This window comes from Zosterops lateralis (genome assembly GCF_965231275.1).
Source record: "Zosterops lateralis genome assembly, chromosome: 19".
Taxonomy (NCBI): domain Eukaryota; kingdom Metazoa; phylum Chordata; class Aves; order Passeriformes; family Zosteropidae; genus Zosterops; species Zosterops lateralis.
Genome location: NC_139779.1, coordinates 203,716 through 230,702, shown reverse-complemented (window position 1 = coordinate 230,702; position 26,987 = coordinate 203,716). Strand labels below are relative to the sequence as shown.

The window sequence follows — 26,987 nt, the reverse complement described above, 5'->3', positions numbered from 1 at the left end:
AAGCTGCTTCTAAATCGAGAAGCATTCCCAGTGCAATATAATAAATCTGATGCTCCCAAGATCTTTTCTCATAGCCAGAATTTATGCCTGGATATTTATGACACTTTTCCCTGCCCTCCCTTCGCATTCTACATCAAACTCCAAGGTCCCTGGAACCATGAACTTTTTTTGTGGGGTGAGTACTTTAACTAATTTTTAGCTAGGCTAGTGGCAGTTCTTGTCCAGGGAATTGCTGTTTGCTTTGGAGTACCTTTGGGGTTTTTACCATTTTTTATTTTTATAGCCTCCTCCCTCCTTTCGTTCTTCCTTCCTCCCTCCCTCGCTTCCTTCCTCTATTCAATTCTCCATATATCAGTCTGGGGGGTTTTTTTGGTGCCTTCCACCTTGTGCTTTTGAAATTTTGGAATGCCTGCTCTTCCAAGCATTGACCCAATGCAGACTTTTTTTTTCATTTGAAGTTGAGAATAGTGTTCTTTCTACCACTATTTTGATGACTATAGTGGTGCATTTTAGGATAGATATGTATCTGAATGGAAGGGCTCCAGTAGCTGCCAGATATCACTGGACACATTGCCAATACATGCTGTACTCTTGTAATGAATTCTCACTCCTTAATAACCATTTTTAAAAACCATATTAAAAGGCTATTAATTGATTGTTATTTTTACTTACTTCTTAATAACCATTTTAACCCTATTAAAATGCTATTAATTGGTTATTATTTTTATTCACATCTTGGCCAGCTAAAATCTGCTTCTTCTTACCACCCTTCACTTATATTTCTGATTAATTCAGCTATAGGTGGAGTAAATGAAGAACAAAAGGCTGTGACCTAGTGGTGGCATGTTTTATCCAGAATAATACAGAAGGATGCATCCTCTCTTTGAGTTGCTCTTTTACTACTGAGAGAAGAAGAATGCTTTTGTGGCCAGGGGCTCAGGACATTAGAATCAGGTCTGATGTCATCAATTGTGGAAGTGAATAAAACGAAGGACACTATTCTGGTGGGTAATGAGTGTCCTTTCTACAGCAGTGTTGTTAGGGGTATGTATGGTGGATTCGATCCCTGGTTCTCCACTGATCGTGGGGAGACTTTGTTGTTAATATAAGGAATATCTTTTTGCCACTTCTTTCTATTGTTGGGTTGCTTAGATGTAAGGAGAATTCAGATATTTAGACAAGTCTGGTTTACTAACTACAAATTAGTTTGAGTATGATAATCCATTAGGACCATCTAAGCTGTCATGACTATAACTGTTACTGTACCTGTTCTAATGTGGTTTTGCCTTCCTGCCTTCAAATGGCAAGCTTCAAATGAAAGCCCCAGGCTCCAGCACGGCAAACTCTCTGATGAAACCATTTCAGTGAGTGAGAATTGAGTAGCTTGTCTGCAAATCTGTGGGCCAAATAAGATGGCACTTCTTTTAGGAGTTAAATTGAATTAAAATAAGAGCTACTGCCATGTCCTGGGGAAATGCTGCTTTGTGTCTTAGAAACAATGTGCAAATTAAGTGTTGGAATGGAACAGCCAGATGAATTCAACAGGGAAGAATCTATCTTTTGAGTTCACTGCATTAGCTGAATGCAGGGCTTATCTTGAACACAAACTTGTTTTAATGACTTTGGTTAAGTGGAAGTAGTTTTTTGCTACCCTGAGAGCTCTGGCTGGCTGACAGTTGAGATTAAAGTGTGCGTCATGATGACTGTCCTCCTGAGGCGCCTACACAAGCTTCATTAATGGGTTGGGGTCGTTTCTTGAGCAGAAGAGAGCATTCCCTTGAGTTAATGTGAGTCTCCTTGCATTTCCAGCTGGCCCATGCCCATTTGGTGGTGCTCAGCGGCACATGCAGAGTGTTCTCAGAGACTCTGTAGAGAGCTCCGATGATGAATTCTTTGATGCACGAGGTGAGTACACTTTTTTGTTCTCCCCTCTCCATTTTTTCCCCCAATTTTGCAACAATTAACTAAGCTCCTTCATGGGTGAACTGACAACATTGTCCTCATCGGACAAAACCTCCAGCAGTTCTTCTGTCCAAGATTTGTGAATGGACCTAAATTTACAGGAGTTTGGTGATGTGCTGGGGTGGATGAGTGAGCTGCGCTGAACTGAGTCTGGCATCAGAAGCAGCAAGATACTGCCAGTGCAGACTTCATGGGGTTGGATCCAGGTCCTTCCCAGCTCAGACTATAAGGTTATAATGGGAGTGCTTTTGTTCACAGTTCCTGGTTAAGGCCATGAGTGTCCATGTTACTGATGGCCAACTTTTAAGACCAATGTCTGGTTTTCTACCCTATCAGAGCTTTCACTGGAGGGACTGGGACTTCTGCTTGTTCAAGGAGCAGTATTTGAATGCTTGTGGATTTCATGACAGGATATCCTGACTTGGAAGGGACCCACAAAGATCATTGAGTTGAACTCCTAAGTGAATAGCCCGTATGGGAATCTATGGCACTGTGCTCTAACCAGCTGAGGTAACTGCAGCACTCTGTACATCATCTGTGAGGTCCTGAATCTTGACATGCTCGGTAACATGCCAAGTTCTGTTCTGAAGTGAGAGAAGAATCTGTAGGTTGTGTGCATACACAATCTCCCACCTCGAGTGGGAGACTGGGGCTCTGGTTTTGGTTCTGTTTCCAGGAACCCAAACTTATGCTTATCTGACACATTTCACCTGCTTTTTCTGAAAGAGTTTTCCTTAAATACTTAAGTTTTAATGTCAAAAGTAGTCTATGTAGTCTGAAATGCTTGTAATGACAGTCACTATCATTTTTATAATGGTAACTGGAAATAAAAAGTCACTGCTATGTAAAGATAATGAACAACATCTGTTACTGAGTTGTTAATCTCCTAATAACAGACTTTTAGTGAGAGATAATAATATGTGATAAATTGCTTCTATGGATCAAAATTAAATGTGCATGGGAGACATCTAAGCATGAAGAGAATGAGAGATGGTGATCTCTTCCCACTGGGTATTCAGTGAGACTAAGATGCCCAAATTGTTTAAGCTGCATTTAAGTCTTAAGCTTTAGTGAGTGGAGGAGTTGGAAATAGAAAAGAAATATACCCAATGCTGATTTTCCTCCACACTGCTTTTGTGCTTTGCAATGCTCTACCATGTGCTTAAAATAGCTGTCTTGATGATTTCAGCAATGTTTCCAAATTTCATGTGAAGCTGCAGTTGTAACTTTGAGCACCAAATCATACTTCAAATTTTTTCTCCAAAAAGAGAACTAATGATGTTTCAGACATTCTAGATGGCGTAGTTTTCTTCGATGTGGATAGATTGAAAGTGTGACTAGATTCTGTCTTTGGGAGTGTGATCACTTACTGTGCTTGAGGGAATATTCTTTTGAATCATCAAGACCCATTGTTCAGTAATGCTTTGAAGGTCAGTTTGATGCCTGCATTGTTGGAGTTGGTGAGGCATGCGTTGTGGACTGAGAACAAGAATTGCACTTGAAATTTGCTGGACATACTGAGTCGACCCAAAGTATTTCAACGTTTAGATTACTTGATAGTTGCCTTGCAAAAATGCTCTTCAAATCAAGTTTTGTTTAGATATATTTTCATTTCTTCATATCCTGTCACTGGTCACCAGAGAGGCATCAGCACCTCCCTCTCCATAGCCCACCTTGAGTAAGTTGCAGACTGCGATGAGGTCTCCCCTCAGCCTTCTTTTCTCCAAACTGAACAAACCAAGGGACCTCAATCATTCCTCATAGATCTTGGTCTGGACACCTTTCAGCATCTTGGTTGTCCTCCTCTGGATTCTCTCCAATAACTTTAGATGTTTCTTGTATTATGGCACCCAAAACTCAACACAGGACTCGATGTGAGGCTGCAGCAGAGCAGAGTGGGACAGTCACCTTCCTTCAGCTGGCTAGGGAGCTGTGCCTGATGCACCCCAGGATACTCTTGGCCCTTTTAGTTGCCAGGATGCACTGTTGACTCATATTCAATTTGCCATCAACCTAAACCCCCAGATCTTTCCCCAGGGCTTCTCTTCAGCCCCTTCTCCCACAGTTTGTGGGTCTAACCAGAATGACACTATCCCAGGTGCAGAATCCAGCACTCACGCATGTTAAATTTCATATGGCTGGTGATTGCCCAGTGGTCTATTCAGATCTCTCTGCAAGGCCTCACTACCCTTGAGGCAGTCCATAGGTCCTCCTAATTTAGTGTCATCTCTGCTTTCTCCCAAACAGCCTTTCAGAAATAAGTGTTTAAATGTCAGGAAAATAAATGTACACAGAAGCAAAAATACTAGCAGAAGGCGCAGAAGGTGTTTCTACATTCAGAAGCTCTCTTGATAATAAGGGAGCTTGTGTCTTTGGTAGAGGAAAACATATGTGTGGGCTGAAGTAATAGGCATTATCAGTAGGTTAAACTTAGCACCAAAGAAACAAGAGGAGTGTGTTTGTGCTGGAGTGAGGGAAACATGTCCAGGACAGAGAATGTGCCTTTCGCCTCCTAAAAATGCGGTAGCTTGATACCCTTTTCCTGTCTCCAGCATAACATTTTCTGCAGTATTTCTTACCTATATTTCTCACCCATTCTCTGTTACTTATACAGAGTGCTTCATCAGTGTTTGATATTCTTGCAGCTGCACAGTGCAGCTGGAGTTGAGTACTATGGGGTTTCTTCGTGGGAGAATCTGGAAGCTATCCCACATCTACCCATGTGTAATTTATACTTCATAGACAGGCTGAAGTAGGAAACAGTGGGCACAGCAGTCAGTACCATTAAAATATAACATTAGTGAGCTGCTTTTGTATTCTGAAAAACAACTGGGGTCAAATCTCAGTGTCTGGAACAAAGAAGTTTCTGGCAGGCAGCCTTGTAAACAGAGAATCAAGCACCTGTGTTTGAGTTGAAGCAGCTGTACATGTTTTGACTGTTGATTCATCTGTCATGGCTAACTACTTAATTTAGTGAAATCCATATGGAAAGGAAGAAGTAGTATTATACTGTTTTATATTGCCTGGCTTTCGTTTCTTGCTTTCCATGTGACATGCCATAAGTTAGGCAGGAATTTTACAGTGTCAACATGTAAATAAATAAATTATATTTGATGCAGGAAACTACCTTGTAATTTTGTGGGGAACCAGGCCTCTCAGGGTGCTGCAGAGGGGGTGGTGGGTCTGGCACTTCCCTGGAGGACTCGGGTCCCTGAGGGGGTTGGCCAGTCCCCCTTACCCCAGTTAAACACTGCCTGGTACCTTAACTGTCTGCTTTGTGATTGGATGTTGTTTTGTACCCCAGTTCTGTCCCCTGATTGGCCCGTTTTGAATCCCTTCCCTGATTGGTTGGTTTTAGGTCTTTCCCTGATTGGTCCAAGTTTCAATCCCCTAATTTGTTTATTAATGTACCCTCTGATTGGTTCCTTTTCTCAACTGTTAATCCCATTGGCTGTTTATGAAACCCCGCCCCTTTTATGACTGTATAAAACCCCACTGACTGAACACCTCGGGGTCTTCGAGTCATCAGCAGGGGCGGGATAAAGAAGATTCTCGGAGATCATCTTTGGCTCCCAAGTGATTCCTCTGCGTCTCCTGAGATCGCCTCCACCAGGTAGCGGCACTTTGGCCATAAGCCCGGTTAGAGCTGATGGGCTTTTCCCTCACAATTGAGCTGAAATCACTGCACTGGGGTGCCTGTGCCACCTGGACTGAGGCTGCCTCTTTAGAGGCAACTCGCTAGGGAAGGTCGCTGCCCCCAGAAGAGCTAGCCGGTGGCCTCGGCAGGGTGGCGACATAATCTAACTCTGATCACAGAGTTAAATATACCTGTGATCACAGGTGATGAAAATTACAGCTGAATACATCCTCACAAAATTATCAGAATACTAAGATCCGTGGTTGACTAACGTTTTTTCTCAGCTTTGAAAAGCTGCTTAGGTTGTGTTTTGTGCTTTCAGTTTTTCCTACCCCACTTCCTGAATGGGATCTCAATAAAAGAGCTGCTTCTCTGTGCTGTGAGTTTGGTTCCATTCCGTTATGTCTATGTGTCCCTAGATGAAAATGTAAAGCTTTATGTAGCACAGGTGGCTTTGATCAAAGGGGAAAAATATTCTTTTCCTGCATGTAGTCTATGAAGCGTATAGGATCACTATGAAGCATATGAGTAGACAAGAAGCTTTCCTGGACAGTCATGCATAACCTGTTACCTGTTCCCCTTAGAGGTCTAATGAATGTTTATTTCTCTCTTGATTACCAGTTCTCACCCTGTTATTTTTCTCGTTTGTCACAGCAATTTATTCTATTCTTTTTCCTCTTACAGAAGAGGTGGTGGAAGGAAAAAATGCGATTCTCATAGGCATGAGCCAGTGGAACTCAAATGACCTTGTTGAGCAGATAGAAACAATTGGGAAGCTTGAAGAAAGTCAAGGTAATGTTTAGCTTTTATTACATAATTCTTAAGAGTTAACAAGAACATCTGACTGCTGAAGCAATTACATTTTAGATACTATGTAAGTACTTTACAGAAGTAATGTCATTTTACAGCATCCTGTAGCTAATAGATTTACATAGATATGTAAGTAGCATTTTAGTACTGAGAAATGAATTACAGTGATCTCTTTCAGGAGAAAACTTTGGCAGACTTTTCTTCCACGGTGCCCTTTGTGTTGGACACTTAGGGAAGAGTTTTAAGAGATGACTTTTAAGGGTTTCTGATGTTCAGAAACAAGGCTGATAATGGGATGGAGTTTTTTGCATTATACCGTTGAATAACTGCCACAGAGAATGTGAGGCCCACCCAGGGTTGCATGGGAGATACGTGCAAGCAGACCTCTGAGTTACACTCCATCCTTCTTCATACAAAGGGTTTCTATTTTCATTTAAACTACTTCTCTGTGATATTTTGCAAAAGAATTTTTATCTGTTTTTTTTCCTTTCTTCATTTCTGTTCACGCACACCTGTTAGAAACTTTAGAACCAGCATACCTGACTCAGAACAGCCAGTGGATTGATCTATGCTAAGATATATCTGCATTCTGATACTGTGTCACTTGTGCTGCCAGTGTACTGTTGGGTCACAGTTCGTTGTGCTGAGTTTGACTGTTCTTAATAGAGATGTCAGGCAAGGACTGAAGTTGTTGAGAACTGGGCTAGCACAAGTCTGAGCCAATGCTACATGTACTCTATCTCATGAAGCCAGAACGTGATTTCACTGTTTCAGCAGTGTGAAAGAAAGCAGAATTCTGTCTGTAGAGCACACTGACAGAAATCTAAGATGCACCCTTGCTAAATACAGAAAATAACACAAACAGCAATCAAGCTGAATTAAAAATTCATACAACTGCATAAATTATGTTGATGCAGAGGCCTTTCTTGTTGAACAAAGGCATTTTCACACACCATAGTTACACATTTAAATTCGTTCTGGTGCAAAGTATTCTGCCATTACATTAAGAGAAACTGCATGTATTCACCACTAGGAACAAACGTAATGGTTTTCAGTCCTCCAGCTATCTTGAGATCATATCCTTACTTTAAATACATATTGTTAGTATTTATAAGTTTGAAGTTACTGTTGGTTTGTTTTTTGTATAGTGCAGTGAAGGCGAGTTAAGGTGAAGAAGACTTTTCATATACTTTGAATATAGTATATGCTTTATGTTGCATGGTGGGAAATGAGATTTCTATACATGTTAATTTGCACACTGGGCAAATACTTGTTGCAGAAAAAAATTCATTCAATTCCAGCCAGTAATCAACATGTAAACTTAAACCTATGTCAGCATTTCAAAGGGTGAAATCCTGAGGAAAAAATGCTGGAGTATGCATTATCCTTGAGGTCAAGACATGTTTGTTTGAGACCAAACCTGCATAAAACTTCAAATAAGGTCACGTGAATACTAGGGTTGTCCTCTCTCCCTCAATTGCTGTCTCTTGTTATATTGGCCTTTTGTAAATGTGGGCTTGAGAGCTGGAAAGTATTATAAGAGCTTTTCTCTTTTCTCTCACACACAAATTGTGAGAGAATCCAGAAACATCTCAAATGAATGAAGAGCTCCTTTGCTGCTGGTGCCCAACTTCATGACCATATTTACATGTGGCTCTGCTTTTGATCTTTCTATGCTTTTGCATTTTTAAATTTTTGTTCTAATTTTTTTGTTTGTTTGTTAAAGAGCAGGAATTGACTTACAGAAGTGTGTGGTGTTAACGAAGGTGTTTCCTTTCATCACATTTCTCTCTGGGAACATTGTCCATTACCTTCCTGGAGTTCACAGTGAAGTGTCAGTTCTTTATTCCTAAAGCTGTGTTCATAAGCACATGTTGTCACTAGGTCCCAACCCCTTCCCTTTCAGAGATCATACTTTTCCCATCTGGCCTGGTCTGGTAACTGGAATTGTGGAGCATTTTGAGTTGAGGTCCTCAGCTAAACCCTGTGTATTTCTTCTTCTCTTGTGTTCTGTAGTAGTCATTTATCAGATCTGGTAGCATGTGTATGTGTAAGACTCATTTGATGAAGAAACTGTGGAACTTAATACAGGAGCTGTCTCATGCTGTGATTCTCAAAGCAGGATTGGGCTCAGTGATGCATGCCATTATTTTCCTATAAACAGTGCAGCTTGCAAAACTGCATCTGCAGTATATTTACAGTATTCTTTCTCATTTGTTAATAGAAAGCATATGTCACAGCCTTCATGTGAACATATTTCTTTTGATGGATTTGTCATTATAAAGGGCTAGCAATAGTGCAGCAGATGGCAAGAAATGGCATCATTTCTCATGAGAGCGTGATAATGGAAATTGCAGTTTTCTTTTGGGCCTATCACCACTTTATGCTTTGTAGCCAACACAAGTTCTTTTTTTTTTTTTTTTTCTCCTCCTCTGAATCTCTCCCTAATTAACATGGAAGAATATTAGGGATATTTGAAATGGTCTGTAGAATAAAATAAAAGAGGACCTGGCTTGATTCTTAGTATGGGTTGGAACTTTACCTTATGATCTCAGAAGTTTAGGAATGATGATACGAATTTTTTTCTCCTAGATTCAGAGTGCAAACTTTTTTTTTTTTTTTTTGGGTCATGTTTTAAACCCATGCCTTTCATGCCTGCTTTGGGGTATTGAATCATTCAGTGTTTTTCCTTTCACCTGGCTTTCTTGTCGTGGTGATCTTGAGATCTGATGTACTCCACATGAAGAGACAGGGCAACGAGTTACTTCAGGCAAAGATGCAGAACTTGCTTAGTGTCTCTCTGAATCACTGGTGAACATGTATTGTTCTGTTTGTCTACAGGATTTCTTGTGAACAGAACTTTCTGTCTTGAAATTAGAAATGTGCCTTAGATGTCTGTAAAAGATGTAACAGACAAATACTTACATGACTAATATGTCTCTTTTCCTTTCAGGTGAATTATATAGAACCTCTTTAAGAAAACAAAGGTTCCCTGCACAAAGCAGTATTGAAATACATGAGGACAATGAGGTGAGATTGTTTCCTATAACAAGCTGTGCTGATTTTCAAGGAGTAGACATGAAAATACTCTCATATTGTGTTATGTAATTGTAAAATCATCTAATGGTTTAGTGTGGTTTTCCCTTGTTTAGTAGGTTTGCATGCAATCTCTGAAAATCATCACAAGATTTTTAGACATTGCATACTTAGGTGGAAATAGGACTCAGTTTTCTGACCATAAATTGTTATGTCTACTTAGTACTTGACTGGAAATGCAGGTTTTGTGAAGCAGATTCAGCAGCAGTCATGAATTTGATAAAAACAGAATTGCATTTTTTTAGAAGCAGGAAAGAATCTCAACATGTTGTGGTCCTTCCAGAAAACTGATTAACATCCTCCATTCACACATAGGAGAGGTAATGGAAGTGTCTACCCTTTTTGAAGAATTCGGTTCCACAGCCCCCTTAAAATGATGACAGTCATTGATTGACTTCAGATGTCCAGTCGATTAGTCCTTGAGCACCTTTTCTAAGTCATGCCTGAGCTACTGCTGAGAGATAAATTAATTTTATTCCCTTTGAGTCTTCTGTGAAAGATACCAGTTAAATCCAGCTGAGAGACTTCTCAAACCAGTGACTTCAGCAATATTGACCCACTTGAATTTTTCCTTTTTGAAGCTTTCAGTCCCACCAACTCCTCTGCAGTGCTGCTTATTTACAAGCAGGCATTGTCCATGGAAGGAACTACATTTAGCTTTTAAAGGGAATTATTAAATTTCTCTTCTGAAAACTGGAGTGAAACCTTTTGGAGAAGAAAATTGTAAATCAGTGCATGGAAAAGTGGAATCTGAAAAATGCTTGTATGATTCTCCTGTATATAGCAGAACAAGTCAGGTCAGCAAAATGCCTTCACAATGAATACTTCTACTGGATACTAAAATTGATGGGCTTCTACTTGATACTAAAATTGAACAGAGATAGTGGAATAGCCTACATTTCTCTCATTTTCAGCTGTTTCTCTGTCACCATTATACAAGTGCTAAAGTTTCCCATTTCCCTTAAGAATAAACTGTCCAGAACATTGCCTGATTCTGAGTAAATCACCGAATCTAGCATTTAATGATCCTTAGACAAAAAAACATGACTGTTGCTTTTGCAGTGTGTTCATATTTGGTCAGGAACTAGAAATCTTCAGGAATCATGTCATCCAAAGTGAATAAGAAAATAGCAGTCAAGATTTAACAAGATTAAAAATCCTAATCTTTTAGTGTATTAATGAGTTCTTGGAGTGCACATGAGTATCAAGGGATAAAGAGGGAAAAAAAGGTGAAATTGTGAAACACTCAAAATGCTTTTCCGGTTTCAAGTAGGAAATACCTTGGTTATTCTACAAAACATGCCAGTTGTTGTCTGTGTATGTGCCTATTCACACAGTCATAAATTTGTTTGTGAGTTTTATGAATATTAGCAATGATGCATGTTTTTAATTTTTCAGTAAGTGTCTTTCATTTTTAGAAGAAGATACCGATCTCAAAAGTCTGAGATAACTGTATCATCTGCTTTTGCTGAATGTTTTCATTGGCAGAGAAAGTTAAATTTGTCTTTTTTGGACTTGTGATGATTTGAATGAGAACCTTGCCAGTAAATGAAGCAATCGCTAGGATACCTAGACAGATGATTGCTTACGCTGCCTGTGGGGGTTGGAATTTTTCTCCAGTCTCAGAGTATTTAAAGTAACTTCCGATGTACACAAAGCTGTCTTAATCTGTGTTTATCTGAAACCTACATCTGTGCTGCACAGGGTTTGTGCCAGAGCATAGTGGGCTCTCTATGATTCAGACATACTTGAATTAAATAGAACACAGGACGTGCACATGCACACACACACACACCCACTCCAGTGAAAGCAAATATCACAAAATTATCACAGTGGAGGTGGGAAAAGAAAAATCACTGCTAACATTGACACCAAGTAAACTAACAAAGTCCATAAAGATGCCTCCTTCTTTCCTATTTCCTGTTTTTCTTGTAGGAAGGAGTTCAACACCAGAACTGCAAAACTCATGTGTTAATTTTGATCCTACATGGGGGGAACATATTAGACACTGGAAGTGGAGACCACAGCAGCAAGCTGGCAGATGTCAACACCTTCAGTTCTGTGTTTGAGAAAGTGACCCGAGCCCATTTCCCTGCCTCTCTGGGCCACATCTTAATGAGACTTGTTCCCTGCCCAGCAATCTGTTCTGCAGCTTTCTCTCTTGTTTCCAGGTAAGTTGATTTGCATTCCCTGGTGTTTGGTTATGCATTGTAGTTTTGAATGGTTTTCTGTGACCCATATATTTCATAATGAAATTTTGTGAATAATTCCTAATCTTTTGCTGACTGGAAGACTTGCAAGCATCTTTCATCCTTTTCATACACTTGCATGCATCCATTCATCAAGTGGACAAATTTGTTTTAAAAAACATTTTTGTTGGATGTATCCACTTCAGTAGCTGCTCATTCTCAGCTGCTTTTTCAGTCTTGAAATTCACTCATTGACAAGAGAATATTTTGAAGTAACATTACTTTCCGTGACATAAATATTTTAAATGGCACGACAGAGAAAGGAGAAAGAAACACATACTCCCGCGTTAACTCTTCTACAAATGCAAAGCAGGATTAACTGCAGAGCTCTGGTGAGGGGAGGAAAGAATCAGATTTTCTTGATTTCTGTTTTTGTAAGCAAAGCGGCACTTCTCTTGGTTTTGTCTGGGGCTTGCCTAGGTAATGGTTGCTTCTGACTTTTCTTGGATCTCTAAAATCTCCAAGTCAACTCACTAAGAGAATCTGGCACACACTGATGTGCCTTCCATCTTTAGCTCTCTGTAAGTTGTTTTCCCACTCATCAGTAAAAATCAGTCAAGACATGATTGACAGACTTCCTGAGAAACTTGCAGGGTGCACATCCTGCAAGCTGGGTTCTATTAAATTTAAAGTTGATGTTCTATCAGATTTAAGGTTGCATTTTCAATTAAGTCATCTCCTTTTTGCCAGATGTTACTATGCAAACATTTACTGTGATTTCAGAATGTGTGCAGCTTTGTTTCATCTTTGTGAAAAGATTGGACCCTGGGAAAAATTGCTTAATATGCTTTTGAACAATACACCTGTCACACTTGTGTTCTAGGGAACTATTCCATTACGATGGTTGGATTCTGCTCTCTGGTGTAGTGAGTTATTATATGGGGGGAAAAAAAAGCTGAAATGTAATCATGTCATTGCCATTCAAAATTAGGTCTAGTTGTACGAAAAACAATTGCACCAAATGTGTTTAACTACAGAAATACCTTCTAGTGTGATCCCATTCACCCAAAACAGTAATGCCTTGTTTTTTTAAGGAGTTGAATCCTTTGAGATAATGATCCTTCCTGTGTTCGCTCATTGTGAACTGCAACAGACCAACCCATTTCTGTGACTGCCCATTCTCTAATGCTGTGTGCTGCTTCTTGCAGTTTTCCTGATGATAACATGTCCTTTTCTAGCCTAAATCCCTACAGCTATGATGAAAGCTGTCTTAGCAGCAGTGAAGACCACATCCCACTGGCTGCCTTGCCTTTGCTGGCTGTTTCATCTCCTCAGTACCAGGATGCAGTTGCCATGGTGATCAGTAGAGCCAATCAAGTTTACAACGAGTTTCTCAAATCTACTGATGGGGCTGGTTTTAATGGACAGGTAGGACTATTCTCTCTTATATAAAAGTAAAATTTCTTCAGAGTAAGGCTGTTTCATTTTAAGCCATTGTGTTGAGGGGTTTGAGTTATGAGTGTGGGACACTACAAATACAATGGATGAATGAATGTTAGCATGGCATCACCTACACAAAATGCCTTCTCAGTGTCAAGGCAGGCACTTCTGGAATCCTATGCACTATCTCACGTGGATTTACTCAGCTGGTGGAAGACTAAATGCATTCTCCCACAAGCCTTTTGGCTCATAACCTCTTACTTTGCTGTGGTATGGTAACCAGAGTATGTAGTGAATATGCCAGCCTGAGACAAATGATCATCTGAGTTCTTCAGACATAGCTGATGGAAAAATTGAGGCATGTTTAAGAACCTAAGAAATCCAATACTGAACTATTATTTCTTCTTTGCCTCCATCACGATAGTAATAAAGCAAGTTCCAGTAAAGAAACATAGAAGACAAATACTCAGTTGCTAGCAGTGTTGCAGATTTCCTGTCTAACTCTGGGGAAATAATGTGATTTTTCTGGTGTGACCTGCACACCAGTGAGGTCACCTACAGGTTTCTTTCAGCTGACAGTAACTGTCAGTTACTGTTCCTGCGTCACCATCTTTAGTCTACAAAACCTCCTGCTTCACATAGAAATACGATACTGATACCCTGATTTACTGATACTATTTTGTAATGAGGCCATCTACAATGGCCATAAACATCCACTTTCCTTAAGTACAGTGACCTCCACACTTCAGAAAAAGAAAGAAAATGCATTTAATATAGAGTACAGTGTAAACTTTGAAGGCAAGCATGTGTCTTTTTACACAAATTCTTTTCCATGGCACTAATAAGATTTTGCTGTGGTATATCAGTATCTTTAGACTAAAATTTGGTTGGAAGCCATTTTTATGATGCATAGTAAACTGTTCTTGGTTAAAGCATAAAACCAGCCCAGCTGCAGTGACAGAACATTATGAAAGGTGAAATTATGTAAAGAAGAATGATACCAGTTACAAAAATAATGTTTTCTCAATAGAGCTTCAGTGTAACGATTTTTTTCTTTGACAAAGCTACAAAAAAGTCATCATCTCATGTGGGATGGGGAAGTGTTCAGTGGAATTGGCTTGTGAGGGAGATTCTAGTGTACCATAAAATTACTCCTGAATTCCCAGTTTTAGTAGGGTATGTATTTTGCATTGCCAGATCCGTGCTTTGAAGGTAGCTTCTATGTTTATATTAAATGTGGAGCAAGAGTGAATCTCTCTGCTTAATACTTCATTTTGAAGTTTTGTTCCCCTGTCCTGACAGGGGAGTGCCAATCTGTTAGGTTCTCTCCTCTCTATGACTCTGAAGGAAATGTTAAGTGGCTTGAAATCTTTGTGACACTGGTCATCCGGTGATCTGGACTTACCAAGCTGGAATCTGGCTGCAAGCAGCTGGAAGAGTTCTAATCCATTTGGCAGAACTCCCACTCATCAAAATAGTCCCTGGGACAGATATTCTTTGTGTTGGGCATATTTCTGATGACAAAAGAAAGTAGAAAAAGGAGCTGCAATATAAAGCAAAGTGTAAAAACCAGTAACAAGGGGATGAAGTAAGACAGAAGCTCCTCTGCAGTACTGTGATGATTTTGGTTTTTTAAAAAAACACTTGCTGCATCTCAAAAAAAAAAAAAAAAATTTTTTCCAGGTGTGTCTTATAGGTGACTGCATTGGAGGAATTTTGGGCTTTGATGCCATCTGCTATAATTCTAATACAGCTTACGAGAGTCGGAACAGTAGCAGGAGAGGAAGCATCAGCAGCATCCAGGTGAAGAGAAAAAAATACACACAGCTGAAACCCTATAGATTCATTCCATGGAGGAAATCAGCTCCATCGAAGCCAGAGGAAATTTAAGGATTTGGTAAATTGCCATGATAGAATGGGATTCTGCCCGTGTATCAAAAATTTGCTGTTAAAAATGAAGTTAAAAATTAAGGTCCAGTTTTATGATATACAGAAATCAGTAGTGAAGGCTTGATCTGTTAGCCTTTAAAGCAAGGTTACCGAGTCTCTGTATTGTGTCCCTAACTGTAGATGCAAACAAGTCCTTGCTCAGAAGTCTCTGGTAGGCTGCCATTTTTGTCAAAAAATTTTCTTGCTTTCTTTCTTTCATTCTTCTGTTTTTTTCACCTGGGATCTGGAATTCCTTACACTGGGGGTAGTCTAGCATTAAAATATATTATGAATAAGTTTTAGTGACTAGTGAAAGAATGCCTCTTTCTTCATAAGGAATGTAAGCCACCTGCTGATCTGTGAGTGGACCACTGAGTGTCTATACAAATGCTGCATTTGCACAGAAGAGAGGATTCATTCTACCTGTGATCCAGGAAAGATTTTATGGTAGTAAAAGTACAGTTTTTTTAAAGTAATGCTAGCATGTAAACTTTATTATTGTATGCAACACACTTGAGAAAGAAAATTGAAGTTCAACTGATCTTATGTATTTCAGGCTCAAGTAAGTGTGATGAATTAGAGTTGACACTGTGTGAGGTGCCTATGCTCTGTTTGGCTCTGTGAGCCTGGCAAAATTGTTTTGTATAAATAGTTACCTCCCCTCAAAAATTGGCTCAGTGGTACCAGCCGTCTTGGTTCAATTGAGAGCTATGTGTGGTGGGAGTACTCTCAAGCAGAGACATCCTCTAAATTTTTCCAGGAAGGAGAATTACCATTCACTGCAAAGAGAAATTTTTAATCCATTTCACCCTTTGTTGGGTAAAGTGAGGTCATATGTATAAATGCAGGCATTTAATATAAGTTCTTTTGTATTTTGTTATCTGTCTAAACCTTCCCTTTGCTCTGTTCATTTTCTGAAGGATAATCCACTCTTAGCAGAGGACTCCAGTCTGGGTGGCAGCAAACACCTGAGCAAAAGCAATATTGACATCTCGGGAATCATGGAGGATGAGAAGGAAAGGCCGCCGCTGCCTCGGAAACAGAGTGACTCATCCACTTATGACTGTGATACCATAACCCAGCATCATGCCTTCCTGTCCAGGTAACCAGTGCTCACTGACTGAGTAAAAAGAATGGGCTTGCCATTGAAAGGAGCCTGTTAACACCAGAGCACAGGGGCATTGTTATTGTTTGTGGTATGTTTCTGGAGGTCTGCTTAAAGTTCTTGTCTATCCCTCAGAGAAAACTATGGATTTAGTGGGTCTCGTATGAACATACTCACATCTGGAGAGTTTTTTATGTAATCTTTATTCAGTTGTGAGGGTTTCGAACATGCAAAAATGAATGCACAAAGTTCTATTTCTTCAGTATAGCCCAGTCAAAACAAGGGGGATGAATACTTTATAATTGTAAGTGTCTGTTATCTATTTCTTTTAAACCATCCCTTTGACTTCACTTTCAGTACTTTTCTAATTTTCTAGTGTGATAATTGCTTTAGGTGCTCCCATTGGTCTATGAGCTATTCAGATCAGCTTTAAAACAACAACAAAAAAAGTGCCCTGCAGTTGGCTTAAATGAGGAGGGGATTAGGGGCAGAAGTTAACTTAGTTTTCCTTTTTCCTAAAAAACCTTTGAAATATATGAGATGGGAACATAAGCATTCCCTTTGTGTCTTCCTGCTGGTTCTAAGCTATTTGGTTTTTTACTTACCTGAATTATTTGGGGTTTTGTTTCCTCTATCAATCATCCTATTTCCTTTATTTCATTGTGAGTGATACAGAGGAGGAAGTTCTAGTGCGTGTTGAAGTTTCACTTCTGCTAGAGTTGAGTATAGTGCAGACTTACTACTGTGCTTTACTTCAAGTCTGGCATTTTTCTTAGTAGCAGGTTAAGGTAATTCTGTAGTCTTGCTTTGAATGCCCTTTGCTTTGTTTTTAGTGACTATTCTGCATTCATTTTGAAACCATTGCATTTTCTGGATATCAATGTGTTGTAGAATGTTTTCCCTCTGAGACAGAACAGTTGTTTTTCTCTTGCCTGCAACTGAAAACATGAAGATTTTTTTTGGTCAGTCACTTTTAGGTTCTTTTATAGGAGAAATACTGTGTTATATTTAAAATAGTAAACTTGAATATTCATGGTCCTTGCAAAACTTTACCAAGTGTTCTGTAGAATGATTGCAGGAAACTCTTGCATGTTGAAGGTAGTAAATTTACTGAATAGCTGCACTGAAAATCATGGCTGCTGTACTGCAGTATCATTTTGCAGTTTTAAGGTGTATTGCTTAGCTCTATATGCCTGTGCTAGAGCTTTCTAAGCATCCTGTTTGGGGAATGTTCTTTTTTTCTGAATGCCCTCTTTATTATTTTTGATTCAGTATTTTCTTTGTTCAGCATCCACTCAAGTGTGTTGAAAGACGGTGCAGACCTTCCTCCTGTGGATTCCAGTCTCTCAGAAGTAAATCTGGGCAGATTTGAATTTGAGGTGTCTGATTTCTTCCTTTTTGGATCACCGCTTGGTTTGGTGCTGGCCATGAGGAGCACTGTTCTGCCTGGTCTGGATGGTAAGCTCTTCTTGGGGTTAAAATATAGGCTGCATAATGACCTTTGTAAACAAAAATGAGGTAAATAAAGGAGCCTAGTTAAAGTCAGGGTGTGAGGTAAGTTTCTTCCTTTAAGAGATGGGAACGTTAATGTAGGTAGATGATAATGATTGTTCCAGGGATGTCACTTATAAAAGTGTGTCTTATGTTCTGCTGTTAATCATATATTCCATGTCATACATCAGAAAGCTCACACTTCACCAAGGACCAGTCCTTGAAAACAATACCAAAAATAACATTTCTGCTTTGTTCAGCATTACCTCTTGTTCATGTCTGGCTTCACAGGTGGATTTGGCCCTCGGGTGTGCTGCTTGTGAGCCACTTTTCCTCTCTAATAACAGAGCCTAGTGATCAGACACAGAGAGGATTTTTTTAGTTTTGTTTCTAAAGCATCTGGATTTTTTTAGGTTTTTCAGTTAAAAGTTTGCTTTCATTATTCAGCACATGCTTTGTCTATTTGCATGGTATAAGCTTTGGATAGCACAGTATCTTTATAGGAAATGATGCTTTTATTTATCAGGCGAGGGAGAAAATCTGTTGCAATAATTAGGAAGAGACAACAATTCAGAACTCCAAGGGTTTTTTTTTTTTCATAGCCAGTATTCCTTTCCCCAGTCTCTCCTCTGCTACCCTCCAGACACTCTGACAGGAAAATTTCATGTTAATTACTAGTATTTTAAATTATTTTCTTCAAATTAGCTCTCACTTCCATCCTTCCTCTGGTATCCTGCAAAGGAGTGTGCTTTGAGAGCAGCACAACTGATGGGCATTTCAAACACATTCTAAGGTGAGCAGTGTCTACTTGAAGCATAATTAGTCTTTAGAGCTGCATATGATGAAAGAATCCCATTTTAAAGTGATAATTGTGACACAGTTGAGAGGAAAACAGACAAATTGAAACCTATCATTCAGACAGTTGGAAATTAGTTGAGAAAAGTCAGGTGCCCTCTTTACTGAAATGAAACGTAGAAAGCTATCTGAAAATGTAACAAGTAAAATTCAGATATATTTGTTTATTTGTTTTGTTATAATCGGTTTTTATAATATGAGGGAAGTCCTCTGGAGGTTACAAGCCCATCAGACCATTTTGCTGGTAAATATTTGAAGTGCTGAGCATCACAGCTCTAATGTTCGATAATATATTTACAAGGTTTTTAACTTCTTTTTCCTTTCTTGCTCCATTTGTTTCTCTTCTGCTGCTCTTCACATTTCCTATGTGCCTGCATCTCAGATTGTGATGTCTCTGTAAACTCCTGTGTAGTGAAGTGTTCTTTACATATGAAATAGGAAGCAGTTCAGTTAAGTTTCTTTTGACCAGATGTGTATTAATCTGGGGTTTGCAGAAATCCATAGGAACTATGTTTGTGTACAGACCCCTTGAAAATTGTAAAGCAGCAATACTGACATCTCTTTCTCTGTCTTATTCTCATCCAAGTATGCCAGGTCCGGCCAGCCTGCAGTCAAGTGTACAGCTTCTTTCACTCTGCTGACCCTTCTGCCTGCAGACTTGAACCATTGTTGGAGAAAAGATTCCATCTTCTTCCTCCATTCAGTGTCCCACGGTACCAGAGATACCCACTAGGGGATGGAAGGTCTCACCAGTTAGGTACAGTGCCTGTTTTCATAACTCTCATTGCCTGTTGTTCTCTGAAGCATTCTCTCCTTATACAGCTCAAGAGAATTTGAAATAGTAATGTGCTAAAAACAAGTCATCTGGGACTGAGTAGCACAGACATACTTCACAAGTGTGGAACCAAAGAAGATTACTAAGAAAAAAATTATTCTTATGCATGAGGTTTGTGATATTAGTTGTGTTAAAAAGGAGTTGGAAGGCAATACCACTGTTCTAGTTAGAAGTGTAAGAAGTGTCACTTAGAAAATTCCATGTCTTTGACTATTGTTTTAAGCAATTTATTTTTACAATTAGTTGACCTTTGCCTGGATCTTCACATGTTGTTTCTTTTGGTCACTTGTGGTTGGTTTGTTGTAGATTACTGCCTGGACAAATCAGATCATTAAGCAGTCTTGGTTGCTCTTCTCCTGGATGGGTTACTAAACAATAGTTATGTTGGTAATAAAGATTTGAATCCAGGGGAAAAAAATGGAAATATATTGATTTCTGGGGAAGAAAGAGGAAGGGGAGGACGAACAAGGTACTAGTAGAAGGAATTGTGCTTTATTGACTTTACAGAAAGTAAGGTAAAATCATATTGGCATGAAGTGTCTTTGACTTGTCACATTATGCAAGAAAGAACATTTTGCTTATGTCAGAAAGAGAACCAGAGAAGTATCACAGACTCCCAGGGCTGTGTAGTTCTTCTCATAAAATGACTTTTAAATGAGCGGGGTTGAGTGTGAAGTAAAATAGCATCCCAGGATCACTACCCGGTTTGGAAGATCCTGGCCAAAAGCACTCAGCTGCCATTGCACGTTCATGGCAGTAGGGTGTGTACTTTCTCTGTATGGTCATGCTATTCTCACTCCAAAGGAGGAAGTTTCATCCATGGGCATTAAATGTGATATTATTCAGGAAAATGCTCATTAGCCCTGTATTTAAAAATAAATTAGTAAATAAACAAATAAGATATACACACAATTTCAAAACCTAGTTTCAAAAAGGGTGATTTTTTAAAAAATGTTATTTTCATTTTTGTAACCTGCAGGTGATGCTCTCCACAATCACAGCGCTCTGTTCCTTGAGAATAGCTCTTTGAACATACCTTTCTCTCAGGAGAGTCCTGGATCTCCAAATACATCTGATCAACTGCAAGGAAAAACAAGGAAGTTGAGCTTGGGCAGCACAAACAGTGAAAATTCTGGGTCAGCTGAAAGCTTGCCATCAGCGTGCCTCACCAACAGTGAGTGAAGCCTAGTGCCATGTGCTATTGGATATGGCAACAGCCTTTCCCTTCAGATTGTTTCTGTGAAAAAGTTGATTATGAAAAGATACCTGCTTGGAATTTGGGAAGAATGAGAATAGCCCAAGCTCCTGCAATTTTACATAACACAAATTATAATCTTTTTCTATTTGTAATTAGATAGATAAATAAAAGTGAAGAAAAGAAGTCACAGTTTTATATTAAGATGCCACTCATAAATAGCCATGAGAGTTTCATAGTAACAGAGGTTTATTATCATGTTACAGGCATAAAGGAGTTAGGTAGATAAGATTTGTTACTCATAATTCAAAGTGCTATAAATCATTATATTGGCCTGCTATGGACTATAGTCATATATGTGTGTATATCCATACGAATCTATCTATCTGTCTCAATGCTTGCTTCACTGTTTGGGAGGCATTTGCAATTCTTACCTTATAACATAATCATGAAAGTACTACTCTTTCACTGTACATTTTCCATGGACCAGAAAGCAGTAGGGATCATGCTGAGGTGATTTCTGCTTCCCAAAACTTGGACCCAGAAGAATTCTTTAGATGACAGGCTAAGTGTTGATGCAGTCCGTAAAAACAGTACTTTTGTGAATGATAGATACCTTTAACAGACTCAAAATATCAAGATCAAGAAAGCAGAAGACTTTATTCCATTACCTGGCTTAAAAATGAAGACAGCAAGAAATTTATTGATATAGAAATGTTATACTATTTTGTTTCATTTTTTGTAGTTACTGCAAAGTGGTGGGGAACAAAACGAATAGATTATGCCTTGTATTGTCCAGATGTGCTGACAGCCTTTCCAACAGTGGCCCTGCCACATCTGTTTCATGCCAGCTACTGGGAATCAACAGACGTTGTGGCCTTCATCTTAAGACAGGTAATTGATTTTTTTTTTTTTTTCTCTGCAACAGATAACCTTGTGATTGTTAATTGCATTTTCCAAGGGTCAGTATTTTAATCTTTAGGTCAGTTAGATGGCTAACTGTGGATGCATCACATACAAGTGCATGTAGGAGTGACAGATCTGGATTTTTTGGAGAGGTAAAGGGGATGATGAGCTCACCATTAGCACTGCTGACTTTGTGACTGGTGGTCTTGCACCTTTATGGATGCCTCACCCCTCCTATGCCCCAGATTAGTCTAACCCTGTATTATATATTAATTTTGTCCTGGTTTTGAAGGAATAGGCTATCTCCAGCTTTACATGATTATGTATCTCCCTATAAAGTATCGAATTACTAGCATACATGTGATACTAAACCAGTTTGAAAGTACTGATTCTGTGAGAAAATTGAGTCTATCCTTTACAGGAGACTTTCCTAGCCTTGTACGCACATGACAGCTTTTAGAATTTAATAAATCTTTCAAGCATTTAGAACATGTCTGTAAAGCAGTATGTGAGCTTACAGCACTACATAAAGGACTGGTGAGTTCCAGTAGAGTTTGGACCTTCTGCCTTTGTTGGGGGTTAAGATTAAGACTAATGGCTCCTGAATGCCATGGGGGTGCATATATTGCATATATTGCCTGCACATTACCTCTAGTGAGTAGAATTTATGCCAATTTGTTAAAAACTGTGCTTAACTTCTCAACATTACTGTGATTTGTTGCAAGCCAGCTGCTTTGCTGACTCTGATTGCAGCATGATTTTGCTCAAGGGACTTCATAAAAGACATCTTTTAAAATGGTTCTAGACCACTCTTCTAGCAAGGGCACTGAGACTGTAAAACTTCAGCACAGAAAACCAGCTGTTCAACTTGAAAAAATTGCTAATCTATTTCTCATTCAAAATAGCTATTTGTGATTGCAGGTACAACCCACAGATTTCAGTGAGACAGGGCTTCTGGTTTCAGTTGAAATGTGGCATCACCCACACCCAGATTCTGAATTCTGTGGGTTGTGTCCTGAAATCTGAGTTGGACGTGCAAGTTTCTTGGTAAGTGTATGATATTTAGGTTGTAAGAATGTGTATGGCATAATAGGCTGCTGCATGTTCACAGATTGGACTTCAGTGGGTACTTGTGGGTCCTTGCCTATCACCTACTGCAGTAGTAATACCCCAAAGGGATAAGAAACATTCTCTGAGTAGATGTGTAGAAAATCAATACAGATGAAGTGAGGATCTGACGTCTGCCACATAAAGGACTTTAAAAGATGCGTCTGTGGCTTTAAGCTGCTTTACTGACTTTGCAGACCATAATCAAGATGTGACTATCACTTGATACCATCCTAATGTTTTCACCATTTTCTCTGGAGGAATGTGCAGGCTGTGTTGTGAATGAAAAAGCTGTTCAATAAGTATTTGAGATTAAGTGTTGGCCAACAGAGTGAAAGCAGTTTCTTTGTCTGTACAGTTAATGTGAACATGTGGCTTTACCTCTCTCTACTTCCATTATGCTTTTGGCTCTGCAGTGTCACTCAGCTGGGGCAGCAGTGTAATTTCTCTTTCTTTGCCAAGTACCAGGACTCCCCAGGCCACACACTATTAAGATATTAATATGATTTCAGGTGATGAGGTATGAAAATGTAAATTTCAAGGAAAATGACAACCTGGATCCAGAAACACTAAGTCCATCCAATCCACGAGAAAAATGGCTACGCAAAAGGACACATGTCAAACTGAGGGTAAGTTTAACTCTGAATTTATATGGCAGCTATGGAACATGGATTTGGCAGAAATTTAAATGGAGTTTAATCTCTCCAGGTAAGAGTTTACATAACTGAGTATCACTAAAGAGCTGAAAACTGCTGACTTAATCCAGAGGCAGGCAGATTAGTGGTTAGGGAATATGAGCAATTTGATCTTGGTTTATCACTTCATGTTGGGAGAAAGTGTATTTCTTTTTTTAAATAACAGATAGGCCCTAAGTTTCCATTATGCAAAGAAGTTTCTTTTATGCTAGACAGATCCATAAGCCAAGCAAAAATATTTCCTCCATTCTTCTTGGTGCTAAGTCAGTTAAAATGTATGTGCCCTGCACATAGTGATGTAGCTCTATGGCACCACTTGAAGTGAAAAAAAATTGGCTTTCCCTTAATTGTTCTCTCTTATTTGGTCGTCTTGAGCACTCTCTCTAGAAAGTCTATTCAGGAGCCCACTATTAGTGGAAATCAGGCTCCAGCTGAAATGGGAATGCAGTGCACTTGATGTATCTCAGACATCCTGTCCAGGACTGTGTTTCTGTGTCCCTGTTCATACCAAAATAGAAAGAGCAGCCTTGTGACAAAAACAAACAGCACCTTTCCCATCTTCTGCTCTTATTTCAGAATGTGACTGCTAATCACCGAGCTAATGATGTCATTGCAGCAGAAGATGGTCCTCAGGTACTGGTTGGCCGCTTTATGTATGGACCTCTGGACATGGTGGCTTTAACAGGTGAAAAGGTGAAGTCCAAGTAATCAATTTTCTTAGCTTTACTAGAAACAGTTGTTGAATGTAATACACACGTGCACAGTGTCAGAGAAAGCCTTACAGTGAGGGGAAATATGTCACTAGCCCCCTACTACTTCAGCAAAAATATGCTCGAAAGTGGCCTTTCTGATAGCTGATCTTTTCCTGAGCTCTTATCTCTCTTACCTGATTATAGCTATCTGTCTCCTTTGGTTAGTGGTGAGTGTGCTTTGCAGTGGTTTCTAAACCTGCCATCCAGCTGTACCACCTACTGGAGACAATTAACTTTCCAAGGAAGAAGGAAAAAGAATTTGATAGTAGTTGACAAAGCACTAAAAGAAAATCATGTATCATCCTATCCAGGTAAAACAACTAGATAAAAGAATAGGTGTTCTAAAGGCTAGGTGGCTGCTGTATCTTACATATGGGCAAGTAAGGATTAGTTTTAGAAATTACTAGTAATGTTACACAATTGAAACTGTCATTCCTAAAGCTGCTTGCAGAAGCCAGGCTTACAGCTAATAAAGCCAAGCATGAACTGAACACATTTTTTCATATTCACTGGGATTGTAAGAGTTTCTATGTAAATTAAGAGAGCAATGCTGCTGAGCTGAGGGCCAAACTGAAGCATGGAGTCTTCACTTGGCCTGTTTCAGATCCAGCGAAGTATTTAATATCCTTTATGTTAATTTTGATTAAATATGTCAGTTGAAGATAACTATATTGATTAAATTTTTGATAATTTGAAGCATTTTGGTTGTAGGCAAGGTTATGATTTGAGAAATATTTCATCTCAATAACAAGATGAAATTTAGTAGATTTAGTGTACGAAAAGGTAATATAGCTGTGCAACATAAAATTGTCTTTTTCCTAATTTAGGGTTCCTCCCAAATTTTTGACCTCTATACCTACGTTTGACACATGCAGTGCTAAGATCAGGGCTTTAAATTATGAAGACAATAAATTATGAAAGCAATAAACTCTTGTATTATATGCATTTGCTTATTGAGAGGACTCTCTTTGAAGTTCTTACTGAGTCATGAAGTTCCTTCAAACTTCCTTGTAAGATTTTACTACCCGCCATGGTTGGAGATAATAATATTATCTAGCCTTGGCAGGCCTTGTAAATAAGGGGTATTTTGTGGATTATCACACTAGACTACTGTTCCGTTGGTTTTGCAGGTAGATATCTTCATAATGACTGAGCCATCTTCGGGTAGGTGGGTGTATTTTGACACAGAGATATCCAACAGCAGTGGACGAATATCCTACAATATACCTGAGGAGAAGAGACTGAGAGTTGGTGTGTATCCCATCAAAATGGTGGTCAGGTAATAACTTCAAGCTGGAACTAAAGCTGTGATGGGTTGTTGTGATCAGGAAGGAACTTCAAAACTGCACAAAAGCTTCATTTGAATCCCTACTTGCGAGGTGAATTTAGCTGAAATAGAATGTAATGTTATCCACCAGTTAACAAAGTCCAAAGTCAGCTTACGGTCCTATGTAGTGCTGCTTGAGGAGGAGAAAATGTTTTACCTTCATTTAATAAAAAAGGCAATCAATTCAACAAAATAGTTACTGATACATAAATAAAATTATATTAAAAAATGAAGCTTTAGAGTGCAGGAGTAAGGAACACAATTAATTGTCCTGTCTGTTCATTAGGTTGCTTTTTAAATTAATTTATTGCTTTGACTCTCCAGAGGGGACCAGAGCAGTGCTGCAAGTTACCTGACTGTACTGCCCCGAGGAATGGAATGTGTTGTGTTCAGCATTGATGGTTCCTTTGCAGCAAGTGTTTCAATTATGGGAAGTGACCCCAAAGTCCGAGCAGGGGCTGTTGATGTTGTCAGGTAAATGAGGTTTGAACACTTCAAATCTCTGACTTTTTGCTTGAACAGTAGGAAGGAAAAGGGTTGTTACACTAAAGACAGCGATTCTCCAAGGGCCAAGATCTGCTGCAGATACATCTGCCTGAATTTCAGAGCAATATAAGAATGCTGTGGATTACATTGAAATTGGTAGTTTAAGTTGCCTAAATTAAAAAGTTGCTTCTTGGGAATATGATCTTGAAGTGTGTGCAGTGAATGAATAATGATTCCATGTGTATTTTGTGTTTCACTAATTTCAAATAAGGACATATTTGTACTTCAGAAATACCAGGTATGAAAGAATGTTTTTTGAAGGAAAAATTAAAAGGCCTTTTAATCCATTCTTGCAGGTCTGTTAATGTTGTACTGAGTGGAAAAAGGCAGTTCTCATTTTGGAACTTGCATGGGAATGTAGAAATGTCAGTTTTCAAGGGTTTCCATTCCTTACAGCTGAAATGGCAGGAAATCTCATTAAAGATTTCAAAACTGGCAGTACCTGATGTCTTGCAAGGTTTATTCTAAGTGTATTTTTAAATGGCTCTCATATTTTTGATATTTTGTATAAGAATGTCTCTTGCTTTCCTCCATCTCCCTCAAGGTGTAAACATTATTACTTAGTTTCTTGATTGGAGCAGAGACATAGGCATGCTCCTTTCCACTCGTTGAAGGATAACATCTGATTTCTAACTGTTCTGAGAAAAGATGCTGACCTGACCTCTAAGTGTTGTTTCTCTTTCTACTCACATGTAATTTAACTGCTTCTTCTGACAGGCATTGGCAGGACCTGGGCTATCTGATTATCTATATCACCGGCCGTCCAGATATGCAAAAACAGCGTGTGGTTTCATGGTTGTCCCAACACAATTTCCCACAAGGGATGATCTTCTTCTCAGATGGACTTGTTCATGACCCACTGCGACAAAAGACCATTTTTCTCCGGAATCTCATGCAAGAGGTACTAAAAACCTATTTATAGCCTTAAAACCTCTTTTCACAGAATGCCATGCAGTAGAGATCTCCCTTCTTTCTGAACATCACAAAGTCTTTTTGCTATTCCACATTTCTTTTCTCACTTTTTAAAGAGCAAGGAATAAAACAACCCTGATAAAACGTCCAAAGCGACCTCCAGTCATGAAAAATAATTAAATAAACTGCTTGTTCTTT

General features: G+C 39.1%; 1 protein-coding gene across 2 annotated transcripts in view; it reads left to right on the top strand.

Moving 5' to 3' along the window:
• The first annotated feature begins 971 nt into the window (after positions 1-971).
• PITPNM3 (PITPNM family member 3) overlaps positions 972-26,987 on the top strand; it is a 29,767-nt gene continuing 3,751 nt past the window's right edge. For both annotated transcript variants that reach the window (XM_083874934.1, XM_083874933.1), the window contains exons 1-17: positions 972-1,004; positions 1,810-1,905; positions 6,284-6,391; positions 9,363-9,439; positions 11,441-11,676; positions 12,933-13,122; positions 14,818-14,937; positions 15,984-16,165; positions 17,457-17,626; positions 19,101-19,271; positions 20,329-20,523; positions 21,290-21,438; positions 23,070-23,186; positions 23,829-23,945; positions 25,135-25,283; positions 25,656-25,805; positions 26,595-26,778. In XM_083874934.1, the coding sequence (XP_083731060.1) occupies positions 1,845-1,905; positions 6,284-6,391; positions 9,363-9,439; positions 11,441-11,676; positions 12,933-13,122; positions 14,818-14,937; positions 15,984-16,165; positions 17,457-17,626; positions 19,101-19,271; positions 20,329-20,523; positions 21,290-21,438; positions 23,070-23,186; positions 23,829-23,945; positions 25,135-25,283; positions 25,656-25,805; positions 26,595-26,778 (2,376 nt within the window). In that variant the 5' untranslated portion in view covers positions 972-1,004; positions 1,810-1,844. The remainder of the gene's footprint in view (positions 1,005-1,809; positions 1,906-6,283; positions 6,392-9,362; positions 9,440-11,440; positions 11,677-12,932; positions 13,123-14,817; positions 14,938-15,983; positions 16,166-17,456; positions 17,627-19,100; positions 19,272-20,328; positions 20,524-21,289; positions 21,439-23,069; positions 23,187-23,828; positions 23,946-25,134; positions 25,284-25,655; positions 25,806-26,594; positions 26,779-26,987) is intronic.